Below are 22,114 nucleotides of genomic sequence, written 5' to 3'. Positions count from 1 at the left end.
AGCGTGACTTAACATACGCTCAAAATACACTAACGCATGTTAACATGCGTAGGGGCATTTTGGACTTTTACTTTGGGAATGAGCAGAATCGTTTGGGTAAAGAGCAGAATTCGAATTGTATTTGAACCATTATTGAACCGAATAATTTATTGGGCCTTCTAGGGGGGTCAAGAAATTTTTGTTGTATAGGGGGTGTATATAGCAAGCGTTGTTTTATACGTGGTGCATACCGCAAAGAGCACTATGAAGGCCCAAACATCTATCAGGCCAGCAGTCCTTCACCATTTCTTTTTGCAACTTAGAAGAATTTCCTTTTCACACCCCCATCATTTCATTTGCTTAATCACAAAATTGAGAAGTAAAACCATTAGATTTCAAAAATAAGATTGGGAAAGTTGAATTAAGAGTGTTAAAACTATTAGATTTCAATGTCTTCAAAAAAGATTGGCTCGGTTGAAATTATATGAATGTTGTGATAGTGTTGCAAAGACAAAGAGTGGGGTGAAGAGTTTGATTAATGCACTAGAAAGTTAAGTTTTTGCATGGTATGAATTTTTTGTATGATATTTTGCTTGTTATTAATATGGTTAGCAAAAAATTGCAATCTAAGTCTATGTGTATAGATACTACCATAAAACAATTAGAATCTATGTTATTGTATTTTGAAAACTATTGCTCTTGTTTGTGACTATATATATCATCACTTTCGGTTTTTTTATGCTAGATGAAAAATTATATTTAGGAAGGTATATATTCGCCTAGCTAATAAATATATGTACATTGATCCTTTTCTTTTGACAGAGTATGTACATTGATCCTACTAATATAACATACTCCCAATTAATATTCTAAAAAAAATACCTTCCACTTATATTGATCATGATTTGGTTTGTAATGTATAGTTTGATTGGTGGAGTGCGTGGGATTTACATGGTTCTTTGGTGGAGTAAAGAGATGCAAAATATTGCTCAAATGATGCCATCAAAAAAAGAGTTTTACTTTTCCCACCCTACTGCCTTCTCGCGCGCCCTGCAAAAATTCTAAAAATATCCCTGGTCCGGATTACATTTTCCGAACCAGATTGTTAGTGTTTCCGGATTATAAAATCCGGACAAAAACGATATGAATATTTTGTGTCTCTCTTTGATGTCAAGGGTCTCTGTTGACCGTTATACGACCCCCGCATAAGCTGCAATGCAATTGCAGGGGTCGTATGAGTGGTCAACAATGACCATGACACCACAAACACTCCTAAAAGCTACCTAAAAAACTTATAATTTTTGAAGAAATGTAAGAAAGGAGGTGAAGAAGAATGAAGGAAAATGTTGAAGATCCAAGCCTTTTTATATCCTAAAACAAGTCCTAGGTGATTTGGAAGTCAAAGAAAACGTGTTTTTCATTCGAAACCGTCCAAAAAAGGCTTTAAAACTCCACTAACCGGCCAAAGCTTTGGTGAAACGTCACCGGCCAAATTGTTACTGAGTGGTTCCGGATTTTATAATTCGGAATGCATGAAGTATTTCCGGATTATATAGTCCGAACTGCTCCAGAATAACATAAATGATGAATCTTTTGGGAATGTGGTTCGAAGAGAAGCTTTTGAACTCGATCCTGCCGACCTGCCAACTGACATGTTACGATCGGCAAGCCGACATGATCGAGTTCATAAGAACCTCTTCTTTGGAGTTAGATCTGCAACACAATGAAGAAAGGCAAGGTGTTTTCAAGAGGATTTCTTTGAGTTAGATCCTGTTGCCTTGCCAAATGACATATTTATCTGGCAGGCAGCAAGATCTAACTCATATTTCTTTGAGTTAGATCCTGTTGCCTTGCCAAATGACATATTTATCTGGCAGGCAGCAAGATCTAACTCATAGAAACCTCTTGATATTTTTGAGTTATCTATCTATCAAGGAGGCATCAAGGACTACCTATATATTTTTGACAGCATGTTGAGGATCTTCATCATGCCGTTATATAGAGATCTATATATTTAAAACAGCATGAGAAAGATCCTCAGCTTGATGACAAAAATTTGCATGGTTTCCTTTGGTGTGTTTGTGTGTTTTGATGGTATTGAAGGTGAAAGCCGGAGAGGATGTATTTATAGAGGTCCTTGGATGTTGTGGACCACATAAACTCTTAGTGCAATGTGGTCCATACAAAAGAATCCTATGTTGAGGCATTCCGGATTTCGTTTTCCGGAATATACTTACACCCTATGTTTTTCCGGATTTAGTAATCCGAAAAGCATATATTTGGTTATTTTATCGATTAAATGAACATCTTTACCGTAAATTAAAACATAATAAAACACGCAATTAAATTCAACAACACATAACTAACACGCAATTAAAACATAATGCAACAACTTAATTCAACAATACATAACTAACACGCAATTAAAACAACATAAAACACGCGATTAATTAAAACATAACACATTATCACGGATCATTTAAACTAACTTCTTCCTCCTCTGGTCCCTCAAGCAGAGCCCTGATCTCTTTGTAGTTCGTTCCTGGGCCGGTGCAAACTTTTCAGAATTTGTTCAGCAGATCTAACCAACAAAGCGTCCAACTCGAATGGTCCTCTAGCGTTGTGCTGACCAAAGACAGAGAGCATGGTTCTCACGTCGCCGTCGTTTATGAGTTTCATCCAGCTGAAGCGTAGAGATCCAGCTGAGTCGGACAATGGACATCGATATTCAACACCGACCACCCTCCTCGTGTCTGTGTCGTTGAGTTGACGGTTGATTTGATCCAACTCATCCTTCAGCCCGGAGAGGGTGACATCGTCGCGAATCCTAAACAGATGGGGTGGTGTTCCATAGTTGTAGTAGACTGCCGCTAGCTTGGTGTTCGGATCAAAGTCAGGGAATTCCATGATTTTGTTTTCCTAGTGTAGTTTACTTGTAATGAAATCAGGGACCCCTATTTATAGAGGTATTTGGGCGCTGTGGACCACAAAATTTGTCGGTGCAATGTGGGCCACATAGAAGAATCCAATGTTGAAGCAATCCGGATTCTAAAATCCGAACCAACCCTCACCATACACAAAGGCCGAAGTTTCCCTTTGGTACACCCCATTATCGTCTTTTTTCGGAATATATAATTTGGAATGCATGTGCATTCCGGAGTATAGATTCCGGATTGCACCAGAAGCTTTTGGCCGGTGGTCTGCACCACAAAGAAAACGTCTTTCAAACGTTTTGGGCGGTGGTCAACGTGTAAAAACGTGTTTTTACACGTTTTTTGACTGTAATTATGGCCTCCCGCACGTTTTTTTATCCCCCTCCCCTATAAATATGGTTCATTTTCTCATAAAATTTCACACCTTCTTCTTTCTTCTCTTCTCCTCTTCTACAACGATGTGTTTCCATCGTTGGCCTTTCATAGAAAGAGGCCTCTTTGGAAATCCATCAGGGGTCATATGATCGGTCAATAGGGTAGGGGTCAGTCTGAATCTGAGGTTGGTTTGTCTGGATTTCATGTTGACCATCATGGTCTCTTGTCCCCTAGAGGCACCTATGCCCCCTCTGTCTCCCCACCAACAACATTTCTTCTTCCCCGCCATCTTCTTTCCTCCCACCCTCTTTCCTCTCCACCAGTGGCTGGGGCTGGAGCCACTGGTATAGCTTATGTAATAGGATAGGATTAGAAATAGTTTTAGGATGTAATAAGCTTAAAAAGCTTGAAAATTATTGTAATGTATTGTTCATATATTAATAAAATGATTTCTTTTTATTCTTATGTCTTTTTATTTCAGTTTATTATTTTTATTCGCATTTTATTTTATTTTTACTTCTGCTAAAACACTATTCCAGATTTTAAAATCCAGAAACATCTGCAAAATACTAACAATCCATTCCGGAATACGAAATCCGGACTAGGGGTAAACTTTAAAAAAAATAGGGCGCGTGAGATAAGACATGGGGTGAGAAAAGTAAAACTCTCAAAAAAAATGCCCAAGAAGCTGAAGCTATTGACGTTGTTGTAACATGCATATCCATAGATCCTGATAAATTACATTTCTCTAACAATCAAAATGAAGTTGATAAAGATCGTATCAATAATTTGTCAAAAAATGGAGAAATTAATAGTGTTCGAGTCTTGGAGATCGAACGGTGGAGAAATGCTCCATTAATTAATGTGTCTAAAATATTTCAAGAGAGCAACCAATGTATACTAGAGACTCGTAGTATAATGCTCATGTTGGTAACCAAGATGGCATGATTCAACCCAGAGGTATGACTTGTAAGATTAGAGATTGCATAACATTTTAACAAAGGCGGAAAATAGTTTAGGTTTGTTTGCATGTTTGGAAGGGAAGGGAGAGGTGGAGTTTGAAAAAAAATGAATAAGAAGAAGAAATGGATGACATTGAGAGGGGAAGGCTTTGGAGATTTATTTTTCTTCATAATACAAAATCATTCTCATTTGTGGAACATAAAAATTGTATTGGATGAGGACTTTTAGGGGTTTACATGAATTCTACAATTTTAATCTATGTAGTTATAATATTTTTAAAATTAAAAATATATTAATCATAAGCATTGTTTTATCATTCTCTAAAAAATTACTCTTTTAAAAAATGTGAAAGATTTTACTATTTTCTCATAAATTTTTAACCCTCCAAAATCTTCCATTCCCTTCCGCTTGAAACTCCCAAACAAAACCTAGAGTTTCAGATAGAGACTAATGATTTAACCAGCAACAAAATCAAGTCAACCCATGTGTTTTACTTTAGTATAACCTTATGATATGTTTGTTTCAGTTGTGAAATTTCATGTTTGATCGGAAGTTATTTTTGATAGTCGGTTAAAATCAGTGATGGATTCACATTTTTTTTATATAGAGACAAATATCACATGCTATAAAAATTTTATGCTATAAATAAAAATGGTTAAAAATATCAAACTATCTTCGGTCTTTGTGAGCTTAACTCATTTAGTTATATGGACACTGCATATAGTAAATAGAGGATCGGAGATTTAAATATCGATTATTCAACTTAAAAATTGGATTATTGACCACTAAACTAGCTAACAATTTTTTTTTTGACTTAATAGCATTTTTGCCCCCTATATTTCAAGAAGTTGCGGTTTTGGCCCCCTTACTAAAATAATTCGATTTTGGCTCCTTTGCACTTTTGTCCCCCTAGGCCAATGTTGACTAAGTCAATGCTGATGTGGCGCCACATGTGTAATTTTTTTATTTTTTATTTTTTTAATTATTAAAAAAATACTTTTTAAAATTTTTTAATTAAAAAAAATCTTTATTTTTATTTTTTAATTAAAAAAAATTGCACATGTGGCGCCACGTCAGCATTGACTTGGTCAAAATTGCCCTATGGGGCCAAAAGTGCAAAGGGGGTAAAACATAGGGGGCCAAAATCGAATTATTTTAGTTAGGAAGCTAAAATCGCAACTTCTTGAAACATAGGGGTCAAAACTGCTATTAAGTTTTTTTTTTTTTTTTTATCAAACTATGTAATTTTAAAAAGAAATTTAGACCTATGAGATCCTTACTTAATGAGTATTGGACCCAAATTGAAGAACTATAATAAAATGGTTCAATATAGGCGGCTTAGGATGGATGTGGTGATGTACTAGTCGTAGTTAATGGCGCACAGCTGTAGCAATTAAGCAAGTATGCATGTACTTCCACATGGATAGTTGTGCATTTATGACTTTGGCATTTCCGTAGTTTCTCAAGATTATTATGGTCATTTCTTTAAAGTACAATCAATAAATATCTATCTACCTTGATGTTTTTTTTTTATGATTCAAGAGAATCTACCAAACGATCAAAGAGAAAAGAGAAAGTAAAGTTTGTGAAGATGATGAAGAAGACGACGGTGGTTGCTATGATGCTTTTATTTGTGATATTTTCTCAAATGGATAGCGTTGTTCCTGATGCTTCTGATTGCCTTGATGGTTGCCAAACTGCCTGCGTTCAAAGAGACTGTTAGTCACTCTTCTCAATCATCATCCTTTTAATTACTTTTCTTAATTGATTTTCTTCTTTTAATTTAAGGATTCATTATTGACTCTTACTTATATTGTATGCATAAAAACTTCAATGATGTTTATCAAATTAATTAAAAAGCTTCAAGGATTTGAGACTTAAATATATGTATGTGACATGCAGCAAGGCTTACGGCAAGGTGTGAGCGCAAGTGCTCGATTAGATGCGGTCCAGGTAATTAACATTACCCAAAATAATACTATTTTAATGAAAGGATTATTTCTGTCAAAAAATAATAATTTAGTGCTGAAAAGATACCGAGGTTTAATTAAATTTCTTGAATAATCGTAAACAACAGGTCTGGGTGGTGTAGTCGGTTATCACGCTAGTCTCACACACTAGAGGTCCCCAGTTCGAACCTGGGCTCAGACAATTTTATACATTTTTTTTATGTATTTTTTCTCTGTATTTAATTTTGCAGATTCTATGGTGGAGAAGGGCATGGATTGAATTGAATAAGCAAGCAAGAAGCATTACTCACTTCACCAACAACTTGTCAACTGTCTCGGTGCTTTTTACTTATTATTAGTATGAAATAAATCTTAGCTACCTATTCAATGTTTGCTGCTTGTTGTAGTGCCTTCTAATTAAACTTGGTTGAGTGTAGAAATCTTTTTAAGATCAAATTTGTTCATAATGCTGATATCGATATATTATTATTACTTGTAATATGTAGCAAGTAATTGCTTAAGGCAATTTAATACCAATTCTGCTATCACAATACATCTTCAAAATTGTTTTTTTTTTTTTTAAGTTAAAAAGCTTAAGGCCTTTAATTAATTATTATAATCGAAGCAATACATTATACATTGTGGGAAATAATAAAAATCTTGGGGACTAGAGGGAGTTTGAGAAAATTTTTGGTTTTGAGAGGCCTAGACAGCCATGGTGTCATATTAATAATGTTATGAAGCAGTACGTGCAAGCCAGTTCTTCAACTTGTATTAGAACAGTTCTAGAAAGCCATGAGTGTATGGTTGGTTGGAAGCCTCCCCCAATGGGGTGGGTTAAAATTAATTTTTATGGTGCAAGTCATGGCAGCGTGAAAGCTGGATGTGGTGGTTTGATTCGAGGAGATACAGGGGAATGGTAGTGCTTATGTAGCTGAACTTTGGGGTGTGTTGGAGAGCTTAGGGTTGGCTAGGAGGTATGGATTTAACAAGATTGAGTTGCATATTAACTCTAAGGTTGTGGTAAGTAATTTATGTAAGGCAAATGTTAACTTGAGTGCACATGTTAAAGAATTCATTATACTCCCTCCGTTTCAAAATATAAGCAAAATTCACTTTTTAGACGTGCATAAATCTACATATCAAAAGTCGTGCATTCAACATCTTAAAAGTTAAAATATTATGTTTTCCAATGTAAAGTTACTCTTTTTAGCTTGCTTAACATATGCCATAAGGGCACAAGTTAACATAACCCTTTATGTAATAATGGAGATGCTTGTGTTGCTAGTTTTAGACTAGTTCAACAAATTTGTCGCTTATTAGAACTGAAGTGGGAGGTCAAGGTGTGTCATACGTACCATAAAACCAACTCTTGTGTTGATGCATTAGCAGCTTTGGGATGTAGTAGTGGATCCAATTTGATTGTTTATGAGCAACCGTGAGCTCATATCTTCTCTTTTCTTTTTGTATATCCTCGTACTATTCCGTTGTAACCCTTTTTTTTGCGCTTAGGCTCTATTTTATTCCAAAAAAAATGGATTTCTATTTTTTTTTACTAAAACAATACAAATTTTGTAACTTTAAATCTATGCCACTAAAAATCCACGTGCCAAAGATCCGTCAAGGGAACCGATCAACTCACTTATTTCATGGCTGTGTACATATTTCTGTCACAAGGGATTAATTAGATCCCATCTTTATAAAAAAATAGGACATTGGAATTTTTTTAATTAATTCAGATAGCATTAATGGTTTACAACGATTTTGAAGAGATTATAACTCAGCACTTTTACCGTAACGGGTTACAATGTGAAATTTTGAAGAGATTCAAACTCAATACTTTTAAAAGATTCAAATCGCTCAATGGTTTACGATGTTAAATTTTTACCACTAAATCAACACTTTTAGCATAAAGTCGATCGAACTTGAGAATTTGATCTCAAAGTTTAAGATTAAAGTAAAACAAAACAAGTTTCATCTGAAACACTAGTTCAGTTTATAATCTCATGGTCCAAAGCAAAGAGGGAAGGCATGAAGCGAATCATACACCATCTTTATTAGGTTCATGAATTGAAGGGAGATGTTGACCGAAAACAAAAACTTGTTGGGGGTTTATAGTACAGAGGCCTTGATCTCATAATGAGGGCACGAATTAGCCGTGCTCTATTACTTGAAGATAAAATAAAATGTGGGATCCTAGAAGAGAATGAATAAATAAGGGATGATTCTAAGGATATTTGTTAACATTTTTCTTTTTTACTCAGAATCATACAAACTTGTGGCATAGGAAAATACTCATTCGGTCTCAAATTACAAGCAACGACCTAGTATGGATTCAGCACTTTTCGCTCGCGCCCTGCAACCATTCCTAAAATACCCCTGCGTTAGTTAACTAGCGCAAGTGTAAAAAAGTGTAACAAAAGCGGGACTTAAATTTTACACTTGCGTGACTTAAGTCACGCGGCGTGAGTTAACTCACGCAGAAATTAACACTTACGTGAGTTAACTCACGCAGAAATTAATACTTACGTGAGTTAACTCACGCATGTATTGTTTTTCATAGTAACCATCATCTTCTTCATTTTGTTTTATTTGTTTTTCTTCATCTGCAAAGTTGGTGTGCCATCAATATGCAAGCAACCACACCAAACTACTACAAATTTCACATGCAGCATAATTGTTTGTGGTCTTCATCTCCTCTACCCCACCCAAACCACCAACCAGAAACAAAAACAGTAAATAAAAAACTCATACAGTTTTCATCTCCCAAGTACACTCCAAGGAAAAGGCCTTTCAAGTTGAGTAACGAAACAGTTAACAGAAAACAAAGGAAATTTGCTCTGCTATCACTATCGATTTTTAGTTTTAGCAGTGTAATTTGATGATAATTTTATTTTACCTGTCATAATTTTTTATCATTGTCAAGCAAAAAGGCAATGAAATTATTAAAGTAGGATAAGGATGTGTTAACAAAAGATCAAATGTAACACTAGATAAATGGTGCAGATTTTGGGATTCCAGAGCAAAAGAAGAGGTTATAAGATATTTTTTTTTTTTAAAGAAATGCTAGTTTTAAGTTGAGGAAAATTGTAGACAAAGCAGAAAAAGTATATAACTTTTGAATAGAAATAACAAGCACAGATAAAGACCTGCGTGAGTTAACTCACGTAAGTATTAATTTCTGCGTGAGTTAACTCACGTAAGTGTTAATTTCTGCGTGAGTTAACTCACGCGGCGTGACTTAAGTCACGCAAGTGTAAAATTTAAGTCCCGCTTTTTTTACACTTTTTTACACTTGCGCTAGTTAACTAGCGCAGGGGTATTTTCGGAATGGCTGCAGGGCGCGAGCGAAAAGTGCTGGGTGTAGAGCAAAATTCTAATGTTGATGGCAGTGTGTTCCTTGATTCCAATTTGGGAGGTTTTGGCGGTCTTATTCGTGATCATACAGGTTCCTTTTTGCATGGTTTCTTTGGAAAAATTAGTAGACCTTGCATCCTCCATGCTGAGATTTTGGGTTTATACCATGGTTTGAAGTTGTGTTGGGATACTGGATTTAAGCACGTGGTGTGTCTCTGTGATTCAACTATTGTTGTTGACCTCATCCAAAAGGATTTGAATGTTCATCACAAATATGGAAATTTAGTCATGGCTATTAAACACCTTCTTCGTAGAGATTGGGTGGTTAGTTTACGACATACTTTGCATGAGGGTAATACTGCAGCTGATTTTTCTAGCTAAAAAGGGTGCTCTTAGTGGTAGTAGCTTTGTTATATTGAATGAAGCCCCTCCTGATATGACCTTTGTCCTCTTAGCAGATGCCGTGGGTGTTGCGTTTGTTCGACCCTAGTATGGGTCCTCTTTAGTTTTTTTTCCCTTCCCTTTTGTTTCCAAAAAAAAATTACAAGCAAAACAAATTTATTTTCTTGTCCTAAATTATAACGAAAAGAAGACCAACATTAATCTCTTTTATAATGTTATTCCAAAAAATAATCTTTTTGAACAATATTTTTTACTTATTCTCATAATTTGCTCTCTCTCTTCACATCTTCTATATAATCAATGACCAATAAAAATTGTTTTTACACCTTCCCATTAAAGTGAATAAGTATATAATTTAAAATTTGAATTGAACCTCAACTTGCTTATTATATACTATGTATCTATCGATTGAGTTATGCTCACAATGATTAAAAAACAAAATTTAAAATCACCATATAGACTATTCTATTTTTTTTCTCAACAATTATATAGACTATGGAGATAACAAAAATACTACAGCTACTAAAATTCAACGTAAAGAAACATGTAAGGTACACTAAGTAGCAAAAACATGTGTGAAAGCTTCCTTAATTATATCTGAGCGAGGGTCAACAAAGTCAAACTTTGACATTAGAACTCCAACTACCAGTAGTAACTACTCCCTCCGGTCACATTTATAAGCAAAAAACAACTTTTTAGGTACATTGAATAACTAATGTATCTAACCACGTTTATAAACTAGATACATTAGTTATTCAATGTACTTAAAAAGTTGTTTTTTGCTTATAAATGTGACCGGAGGGAGCACTGACATTAATCAAATTTGATCTAAAGGGAATTAATGAGGAGAATGGTACAAAAAGGAGGCTTCAAAGTTCAAAACCTTTTGAGTCCAAGTCATCTGCCAATTTCGCAACTGAGCAATTACACGCGTGATTATTGGCTTTCATCCTAAATTAAACTTCTAGTAAATAGTCATTTTGCCCCCTCAAAATTATAGGGTCACACTGTTTGTCTTTGGAAAATTACGATAAAATAGTACCCCTCCTTTTCAAAATGAGTATCGTTTAAGTTTTTACACGCATATTAAAAAATGTATTAATTAAAAGAAAGAGAGATGTTATTTTATCAAATTATCCTAATCAACTATTAAAACTAGTGTATATAGTATTAATTGAATGATACAATTGAAAAGAAAAAGTTATTATTGCATTGGAAAGTGAAAGTGACATTCATTTTGAAACAATTTTTTTTGCTAAACGACACTCATTTTGAAACACAGAGAGTATGCATGAAAAACTAGATGATCAAGTATGCATGAGTATCCCACGAGGCTACAAAACATCGAATCTGGAACTAGTTTATCTCTTAATGAAGTTCATATACGATTTGAAAGAAGCCCCGTGAAACTGGTATTTCAAGCTCTCTTGTGAACTTTCGACATATGGTTTCAAAGAGTGTCAACAAAAATACAACTTGAACATTCAAGATGAATGCATGATATATGCTTGCTTGTACGCCATCAACCTTCCCGATGGAACAAAATCATAGGTTGGCATTATCTATATGGTGATCTTTTTTGGATCCCTCACGGCACACAAGAATAATCAAGTGACTTATTTATTTAACCATCACTCATCCTGAAATAACTTACTTGGTCCACATACTCATCCAGTTCATGCAAGAACCTTTAAAAGCTCATTGGAAAGAAGCCATGCGAGTTCTTGGATACTTACATTGTGTTTTGATCTAGGGAAAGACGAAGGAAGCAAATAAGGGGGAAAGAAAATGAGTGAAGAGAGCGGTTTTGCACCCTTTGGCAACATATACATGCAGATTTACTTAAAATTAAGTATTCTATTTACATGTCCATGTTGCACAAATTAAGTGACCAAATAATTGTCCACCCAATAATTGCTCTTAAGCTAATATGTTATTTACATGTTGTGCATAATTATGCCACGAGCCTTGAACGGAAACAACTTAAACTCGTATGGAACTTTTTTTTTTTTTTTTTACAAAAACTCGTATGGAACTTGTAAGTTAAAAAATAATAATAAAATGATAAAATAATTGTCACTTTCGAATATCAATGCAACATTTATTATTTTTTCACGCTACTATACCCTTTTTTATTGAATCACATTTAACTTAACTATTAAACGAACTACATTAATAAAAATATTTTAGTAAATATTACTAATTTTATCACTTAAATCAACATAATTAATCATTTTTCTTAAAAATCATGAATAAACTTTAAACAACTACTCCCTCCGGTCCTTATTATAAGAAACAATTGACTTTTTTGGTTCATAGAATAATTAATGTATCTTGTTATAAATATAGACTAGATACATCACTTATACAATGAACCTAAAAAGTCAACTTTTTCTTATAATAAGGACCGGAGGGAGTATTGCTTTTTTTTTCCCTAAAAAAAAAGCAATACAAATCCGTGACTAAAATATATTTGATTTTTAAGCATAAATAAATGATAATCATACGAGTCAATCAGATACAAATATTTGTATTTCACAAATATTTGGAATATTATTTTGAGATAGAGAAGGAAGTATTTGGAATGAGGTGTTAGATATCAATGATTATGCTTACTAACGTGAGTTAATTGTGGTTTCAACCTCTCTCATTTCATTTCTGTGTCAAAACAAAAATTCTCTTTTATTTGGTAGTATCTCATCATTATAACAAGTTACAATTCATTTTTCAAATTCATTGAATAATTGATCCATTTAAGTTACTCTCTCTGTCTCTATATCTAAACACATTTTTGACTAAAAATTTATCTCTAAATACAAACCCTTTTTCAAATTACTAGATGCATTTATTTATTTTTTTCTAAACATACACCTAATTAACTTGTCTTTAAATATGAAAGGTCAAATTTAATACACATACAAACAAAAGACAATTTGGTAATATTAACACACAAAATAGACACAATTTTTCTTAAAAAATGTGTAAAATGCAAATGTTGCTTACATACATGGACAAAGGAAATATAATACAACTTAGATATATCGATTATCATATGAATCTAAAAAGTAATATTTTTTTAGGGACTGAAAAGTAATATTTGTTTATATAACTTTTTTTAATTTATTATTATTTTTGACTCAAGTACATCAAGTAGTACTCATCTATTGAATTAATTTCTAAATTATGAGTCTCACTTATTTCAAAAGTAACATTGTTATTTAATTCAATAAGTTAAAAAAAATATTTAAATATATTAGTGATAGTTTTAAAAGTAAATATAGTCTTTATTCACACAAAAAAAGTAAATAGCAGTAGTCTTTAATTTTAATAAATTAAAGACTAAAAATATTAATTTATATATATATAAAGAAACTTTGAAAAAAGATACGTAATGAAAAAAGGAAATTTAGAGATACTTCTAAAAGAAAGTCCGCAAAAGAAAAGAAAACCACCGAGAAAATAGTTTTTTTTTTTTTTTGAAGAAAGACACCGAGAAAATAGTTATCAATGTTTTCGAAAATATGTCCGAAAATAATAACAGGAAAGTGCATGACATTGCATTCCTTGTTTTGGTGGTGGACAACAGGTGGATACGTTACTTAAAACACCTTATTATTAACATGATTATACCACTATCATTTGTTTTTTGAAGAAAGATGATTATAACAGAATCATTATATTATTACTTTTTTTTTGACGGAATTTATATTATTACTATTATTTAACAAAATAATATTTGTATAATCATCCTTTCAAAAACATATTTGTATAATTATTTTTGGACAACATCCTTTCATTTTTTTAATAAAAATAATAAAGATATTTTTGTAATATTTTTTTGAATAAAAAGATATTTGTATAATTACTTCTTTCAAAATTGACATAAAATAGATATACAAATATCTTTTCTTTAATTTTTAATTTTTCAACATCAAAATTACATTAATTATTGTTATACACATAAAAAAAAAGTTTCAAAGATAAAGCCTGACTAAAATTTATAAAACTATACACTCTTCACTTTATAAGAATAAATTATATTTAATATAAAAATATAATATGATATTAAAGTTTATCGATTCTAATTATCTATTATATAAATTTTTAATATAAAAGTCTAATACGTACCTTTAGGTGGAGAAAATTTAAATGAAATAAAATATTTTACATTAATTATTATTTTTGACCAACACATTTAATATTTTAAATTCATAGTAAAATAATAAAATAATTTAAGTTGATTCATGCCTTTACATTTAGTTTTATGAACTAGATTGAATGAAATTTTTGAGTCCGGGTACAAGAGTGAGAGAAGAGAGAGAGAGATGAGGGAGGTGTAAGAAACTGAGTATGTTAGCATTTTCTGACCTAAAGCTTTTATCATTCTGCTTTGTTTCAAGTTTGTATCTTTCATCTCAGCTTCATACAATACAAGGGTGTTCTCTAGATCTATTTATTCTGGGTAAGTTTATCTTCCAAATCCAAAGTTATTATTATTTTTTTTAATTTTTCATTCAAACAATTTGTGAAGTTTTTCTTCAAATCTGAAGCCTTTGGTCAACTGGGTTTCTGTTGAAATTACCAAGAGAATTTTTTATGTATTTTTCAGCTTTTTTTTTTTTGAAGAATGTATTTTTCAGCTTTTAAAAATATATTTTTTTAGGTTTTTGGTTGAAATTTGTAAGCATAGTAATGAGGCAAATTTGTTCAACTGTTCGTATGATGAAATCTTAAACAAGTTTGTGTGATTTGAAATTTTTTGATAATAATTTGATGTATTTGTGTTTTGCAGATAAAGGGTGCTTTGTGATCTAGCTTAGGAGTTTTGGTCAACTTACATTAACTAGCAAGTTTTATGAGGTAGTTTCTCTTGCTTCATCCCTTACATTATGCTTATCTTACATGTGTTAACGATGATGGTTAAAAGAAAGAAATTTACAAGTGATTTTTTCCCTTTGATATATGCAACCTTTTTTTTTTTTTTGGTACCTTGATATATGCAACTTTAGTTGGTAAATATGTGATAAATTTTGCAAGATTTATTGTAATAATTTATTTGCCTTGTAAGGTGTTCCATAAACCATATAAAATCTAATTAAGATTTGTAATGTAACAAAATTATGTTTTTTTCCCCCTAAGTACGTAGAAGCAAAACAATGCAAACTTTACTTCAGTAATCTACACTAACTTAAAATGTTGAAATATTTTTTGCATTTGATTCATGGCTAGGATGCATAAACTGGATTGTGTGTAAATATTGAAATATCGGAAGCTTTCTGATTTGGTTCTTAGTTTTTGGATAGTATTTTGGTAGGAAAATGAACAGTAATAGCTAAATTCAACAATAATAATGTGACTGTTGAACTGATACTCTTCTTTGATGGCAGCCATATGCTTGTACTGGTTGGTTATAGTCCATCAGAAGTTCACAAAAGAGATACTTATTCTTGGGATTCTACTCCGGAATGTCTTTCCGTAGCATAGTTCGTGACGTTCGTGATAGTTTTGGGAGCTTATCTAGGCGTAGTTTTGATGTCAAACTTACTGGCCATCATCATAGAGGAAAGTCTCATGGTTCTGTACAGGATTTGCATGATCAGCCTCTTGTAATTCAAAATAGCTGCTGGGCGAACTTGCCCCCGGAATTACTATTTGATGTCATTCGGCGACTAGAGGAGAGTGAGAATACATGGCCTTCAAGAAAGCATGTAGTTGCATGTGCTTCTGTTTGCCAGTCTTGGAGGAATATGTGCAAGGACATCGTTAAGAGCCCAGAGTTCTGTGGCAAACTTACGTTCCCTGTGTCCCTGAAGCAGGTTGGTTGCAAATTATCTCACCTCTTTTTTTTTTTTTACTAAGAATCAATTACCTTTATGTTGAAATAATAATGATATGTTAGCAACATGCTGACTTTCTCGTTCGTTTCACTTTTCAGCCAGGGCCACGAGACGGAATCATTCAATGCTTTATCAAAAGAGATAAATCTAACTTAACATACCACCTATTCCTTTGTCTGAGCCCTGGTAAGCGCTCTTCGCTTACGCCTAGTTACCTAGTGGGTTTATATGCTTTTATGTTCAGATGCTTCTGGTGTGATTGTGTAGATTTGTTCTGATGTGATGTTTCAAAATTCAAACAGTTTAGGTTTTTTAAGTTACTGGCTATATGAATATTTGTGCATATGTTGGTTGTGGCTGCACGTGTAGATGTATGCGTCAATGAAGATTTGTTCTGGTGTGTTTGTGCATTTGATGACACTTGTAACAGTGCGATTTGCGCCAATGCATAAAAATCAGACATTTCTGTAACATTTCTATAATGGTTGTTATTCCGTGAAGATTTATTTCCTTTTGTGATTGATTCTAGGAGTCTTGGATATTCTTTCTTTGATGTCCATTACATCGGGGGGGCAATGCTTAACAGTCTATTTTGTCGTTTTATATTAATTATTTTAGCAACATTATTTCTAAAGTTTTGATGCTAGGGAAGTTTTCTACGACATCTTGAACTCATTTTTGTCTTGTTCCTGTTTCAATTTTATCTACTTTGACTTTTTAGTTTTGTTCCTGTTTCAATTTTATTTACTTTGACTTTTGCAGCTTTGTTGGTTGAAAATGGAAAATTCCTTCTTTCTGCTAAGAGGACCAGGAGAACAACCTACACTGAGTATGTGATTTCAATGGATGCTGACAACATCTCTAGATCAAGTAATACTTACATTGGAAAACTGAGGTAAATTTTCTACTTGCAAAAGTTTGTCCTTCTCTCATCTACTATGTTAAAAACTTCTTTTAGGTGTCTAAAAAAATTCTACTCTTAAAACTACTATGGTTTACTGTTCCGACTATCAAAATGCATTCTAACTCCCAGAAGTAAAACAGCAGAATCAATAATCTCCCAAAGTTGCAATGAATTTCAGTTGGTTTAAGATTAAGTACTTCTTTTATCGTCTTATGTTTAAGTGCACATAACTATACAGTTAAAACTCTATAAATTAATAATGTCAGGACCAGAGAAATTTATTAATTTAGAGCGTTATTAATTTATCGATAAATTAATAATTATTAATTTAAAGAGTTTTTAAGTAATTATACTGTACATACCAAACAAAAAGACAAATTAGTCTATGCCTCTTAGAATTACGTTGCAGCGAACCTTGGGACTCAACGTAAATTAGTAACTACTGTGTTCATATGCATTGGAAATCAATAATGACTTTTGAAGTACAGTAAATGTAAACAAGAGGAACAAATGTGTTCAATGTATTCTTAATATATTTTTTTTCAGTTTCTATGAATTATTAATTTACGATTTTCTTGGGACCGAAAATTATAAAGGGATCTCCCGAAAAATTATTATCTTATTATTTTATCGAGTTTTTCAATTTTTTACATTGGCCCAAGTCGGGACCGGACAAATTTATTATTTTAGAGAGTTTATTAATTTACTGAGTATTAATTCAAAGAGTTTCTACTGTAATTAAATAAAAATGTGTTGTAAATGTTATTATCACTTATCAGAGGTAATAAATAATCTAGGCTTCTTATTCCATAAATAATTTTCCACTTATGTGATGCAGATATTCCTTGTTTGCTATTCATATCTTCAAGACCATTTACTGGGTTTTTTCTGTTCTATTTTATATCTGTCTTCTTACTTGCAAGATTATTTGTTATTATTTTGATACACCAGATCAAACTTTCTTGGAACAAAATTCATCATATATGATACACAGCCTCCCTGCACTTCTGCCCATATATGTCCTCCAGGGACTGGGAAGACGAGCCGTAGATTTTTTAAAAAGGTATCGCCAAAGGTCCCATCTGGGAGTTACAACATAGCTCAGGTAACATATGAACTAAATGTGCTCGGAACTCGAGGCCCAAGGAAGATGCATTGCATTATGCATTCAATACCAAATTCAGCACTTGATGCTGGCGGCTCTGTTCCTGGACAGCCAGAGCTAATTCACCGTTCCCTAGAGGACTCATTCCGGAGCATCTCATTTTCGAAGTCTCTAGATCATTCCATCGAGTTCAGCAGTGCACGGTTTTCTGAGATTGGGGGATCCTGTAATGAGGATGATGACGGCAAGATGAGACCTTTGGTTCTGAAAAACAAGCCTCCAAGATGGCATGAACAATTACAGTGCTGGTGCCTTAATTTTCGGGGACGAGTAACTGTTGCATCTGTTAAAAACTTTCAGCTGATTGCTTCCACCCAACCACCTGCTGGGGCGCCGACACCATCTCAACCAGCACCACCGGAACATGATAAGATTATTCTGCAATTCGGCAAAGTTGGGAAAGATATGTTCACCATGGATTATCGATATCCTTTATCTGCATTCCAAGCTTTTGCAATATGCTTAAGCAGCTTTGACACCAAGTTGGCTTGTGAATAGTTTTAATCATGAAGCAAAGAGAGGCCTTTAAAGTGAACTAATCAAACTTTGGTGATGGTAAAAGTCTCCTTGTTTTTTATATCTATCTGTCTTATTCTTATTACTAGTGTTATGGGATTAGGCCATTGTTATTGCTCAGATGCTGTATAACTATGTTGTAACCTATGTATTAGGGTTTAAAGCATTTTTAACTTAAAATGTTGCTGTGTTTCTTTCTCGGTAGATTCATGCGTACCAAGGCCATGTTATCCTTGTACCAACAAACTATTATAGGTTATGTCGAAAAAAGAAACAATCTATCACAAGTTTAATAACCTGTGTCTAAAATGACAATTTGCTTTTGATAAAATTGAAGACTTTAGGTTCTTCTATCTGTCTAAATATTTTTGATATCAAACGCATGCTCGTGTACATGCTTGACAGGATTGGCATGTTAAGGTGATGAAGCTGCCGATTGGTTGCCTTTTATGTTGAAGTTTCTCCGCCCTTAATTTCTTTGCAGTTGCTTATGGCTTTTCTGCTGCTTTATTATTCATAAAAATCTGTTCCAAATTCCATTAGAGCATCCACAATGGAGACCCTCAACTTTGAGGTCTTAAATGGGTCCCACATTGACACATCACTTTTTTATTATTTTTTAATAATAGTACCTAATAGGTACTCAACCACTACAATGGAGATCCTCCAACAAAAGGTCTAAATAGGACCCACCAATAACATTAAAAAACCAAGGTAAATTGCAATTGAAAAGCAATAGTACAATGACATTGATTATTTTAAGCAAAAGTAATGTGGGACCCACTTAAGCATTGAGGTCTTAAGTGAGACCCTGGGTCTTAGAAGACCCCCAGAAAATTTCTCCACAATGGGGGTACCTATTAGGTACCGGGTCTTAAATAGTTAAGACATTACCATTGTGGATGGTCTTACAATCAATTCTACAAAAATTTATATAAAATTAAACTTGATTATACTGATTTGATTGTTGTTTTTTGTTTTGATGAACAATGCTTTGAATCCTAAGAAGTTTGAAAAATAGACTAATAATAGAAGCATGGTATATTAGAAGAAATGGACACAAGAAATTGTCAAATATACACAACTTTTCTTTGTGCTCGAGAATTCAAGTGATAGATAGAGCTCTGCAGCGTTAGGTACGGTGTCTAAAAGTGTGTTAAAATAACACAATTTAGTAAAATATGAAGGAAGATAACATAATGTGTGTGATTCAACTAGGAATAACAAGGCAAAAATATGAAGGAAGGTAACATAATTTCTTTGTTCTTTTTCAAAAAATGAATAACCAGTTCTTTTGTAGACCAAAACACAGTACTGATAAGCTGGAGTCCTTTAGATACCAGGTAAGGTATGTCCTAGTATAAAGTCAAACAATTATTAGTCTTTTTTTGTATTAGTCATCAATGAAAAAGAAATCCACATGATATATAATGCTTTTGACATGACTCTTATATAATAATAAAGTCAAAAGTGAGACATCATAGAGAAGGACCACACACGGTATTATAGTACTCAAATTGTTTATATTATAAAGAAAAAATAATCAAATTGACTTTGATTTACAAGAAATAATTACATATTTATTGGTTGGAAAATATGATTTTTTTTATATAAAGTGGATATTCTTATTAAGAAGGTATATTGATTACATAGTCCGAGTTTAATATTTATCTAAAATAATTTTGATCTTATTTATTTTTGTAATTTTGATCTTATTTATCTTTGAGATTATCAAGACCCTTTTCTCTATGGTAAAAAGAAAAATACTATTTTCTTTGAAAATTGAAGGGCTAAAAATCCAATATTAGTTAGGTAGATTTTTTTTTTTAAATACAAAATTTTAGTTAAGTTATAATTAGATAGGTAAATGTTGGAAGATCCTTTTCTAATCAAGCACCTAATTCTTCGATGATATGATCTTCTAATAAGAATTCACTAAAAAAAAAAAAAATGCGGAGGCCAAAAACATAAAATAGACTTGGATCACTCTCTCCTGAGATCCATATTCACTAAATTAAAATAATGTCATGTTAACGAGTGTCCTTAAAATAAAAAAAGAAAATTAATTGTAAGTTTTATGTATTTTTTATAGAATCAAAACAATACCCAAACACCTCTCTTGTCCAGATTGAGAGAGTAGACACAAAGGAAGAGGTTTAATGGTACACATGAAGAGGTTCATGTGAGATTTTTTTTGCTGTTTTTCATAACTCTAAAAAAAATTGGCTCCCCTTTTTTAGGATGGTGAATTAACATGTTGAAAATTGCTTTTCTGATAAAGAATACTTCCAATTGACACATGGAAATGGCCATATTGCCCTTGGCGGTAGTGAACTACCGCTGGTAAACACGCTAGTAGTTAACTGCCGCTGGTACCCAGCGGTTGTTAACTACCGCTGGTGTTCGTGATAACTCCAAGTCAGTAGCACAATCCAGACACTCACCCATCATCACCATCACCATCTTTCTCTCAAATTTTCACTCTCTCTCTAAAAAAACTCTACCAAATCATCCAAAATTTCTTCCACTAAATCACAAGTAAGTTATCACTTATGCTATTGTCATACATTTTAGTTAGTATATGTGTTTATATGTTTATAATTTTAGTTGTTGTTTAATTATTAAATTTTGAATATTTGTTTTTAATATAGTTATGTTGTAGATCTGAAATGATATTAACATATATTATCAATACATGTTATAATGAAGTTATATTGATTGAATTTATAAATTTTTTTCGAATTTTATAAATTTTTTAGGGTTTGTTTAGGATTTTTAGGGTTTATGTCAAATTTTCACTACAAGTGTTTGAATGAGTTTTTCATTGATTATTTTTAATTTCTATGTGTGTAGATTTGAAACAATGGCCGGGTGGATCGACGTTCATGCAGAATTCAACGGCGGAGAACCTCAGAGGTTGAAGGTTCGGTGCCTTGATGTAACGTTAAGAGGTCTTAAGGATCAACTGAATGAATTCAACCAACGAGTCAACCCCAGAGACACAAGGAGGGTGGAACACGTTCGGTATAAACGTCCAACGCTCGACGAGGGGATGGTATCATTCACTTGGGTGGAGTTAAAGAACGACAAAAACATGACGAGTAAGTTTTGGGAGCACACCAAGTTCCAGTGGATCGATATGCGGGTGACGTTGCTGAAATCAACTGAAGATATCATCAACAACTTGATTCCGCCAGAAGATCGTCATTAGTTAGGGTAAGGTGCATTCAAACTACAGCATTTGTCTCACCTCTGAAATGGGGTAATTCGAACTTGCCAAACGGCGAGGACTCAAGCATTTCGCTCAGCCTTCATGTTTTTCCTTTAAAAAGATTAAATTTTTGTTTGGCTGGTTTAGATGAAGGTATTAAGTGTCAAGGAATGGGCCTCATTTCGGTGGCACTGGAATACATTCATCTAAATCAAGCCTAACAAAAATTTATTCTTTTCAAAGGAAAGCATGAATGCTGAGCGAAATGCTTGAGTCCTGTTGTTTGGCAAGTTTGAATTTACCTCATTTCAGAGGTAAGACAATTGTTGTAATTGGAATGCACATTCCAACTACAACAATTGTCTTCCTCTGGATGGGGTAATTCAAACTAGTTAAATGGCAGGACACCGACATTCGACCGGGAGTGTTTTTATTCCATTCTAAATGTTAATTTCTGGTTGGCTTCGTTTAAATGATGGTATCGAAGTGTCAAGGTCTGGACCTCATTCCGTTGGCTCTTAGA

At 33.1% G+C, this 22,114-nt stretch overlaps 2 protein-coding genes and 1 non-coding gene across 3 annotated transcripts; 2 read left to right on the top strand and 1 right to left on the bottom strand.

Annotated features, from left to right (window-relative positions):
- Positions 1 to 2,487: 2,487 nt before the first annotated feature.
- LOC146943479 (uncharacterized) lies at positions 2,488 to 2,886 on the bottom strand. Its single transcript, XM_085747710.1, has one exon. The coding sequence runs from the start codon at positions 2,884 to 2,886 to the stop codon at positions 2,488 to 2,490; it is 399 nt and encodes a 132-aa protein (XP_085603836.1).
- A 3,441-nt stretch (positions 2,887 to 6,327) lies between these two features.
- TRNAV-CAC (transfer RNA valine (anticodon CAC)) lies at positions 6,328 to 6,401 on the top strand. The gene has a single exon. It is a non-coding gene; the product is annotated as a tRNA-Val (tRNA).
- Positions 6,402 to 14,222: 7,821 nt separating this feature from the next.
- Positions 14,223 to 18,711, top strand: TLP10 (tubby like protein 10). The gene is made up of 6 exons (XM_085741741.1): positions 14,223 to 14,420; positions 14,751 to 14,818; positions 15,346 to 15,774; positions 15,894 to 15,981; positions 16,558 to 16,690; positions 17,651 to 18,711. The coding sequence occupies exons 3-6, from the start codon at positions 15,424 to 15,426 to the stop codon at positions 18,360 to 18,362; spliced, it is 1,284 nt and encodes a 427-aa protein (XP_085597867.1). The 5' UTR covers positions 14,223 to 14,420; positions 14,751 to 14,818; positions 15,346 to 15,423; the 3' UTR covers positions 18,363 to 18,711.
- Positions 18,712 to 22,114: the final 3,403 nt, after the last annotated feature.

Source organism: Medicago sativa, chromosome 2 (genome assembly GCF_051527215.1).
Source record: "Medicago sativa cultivar Bolivia chromosome 2, Bolivia_mono, whole genome shotgun sequence".
Classification (NCBI taxonomy): Eukaryota; Viridiplantae; Streptophyta; class Magnoliopsida; order Fabales; family Fabaceae; genus Medicago; species Medicago sativa.
This window is presented reverse-complemented; position numbering and strand designations above follow the sequence as displayed.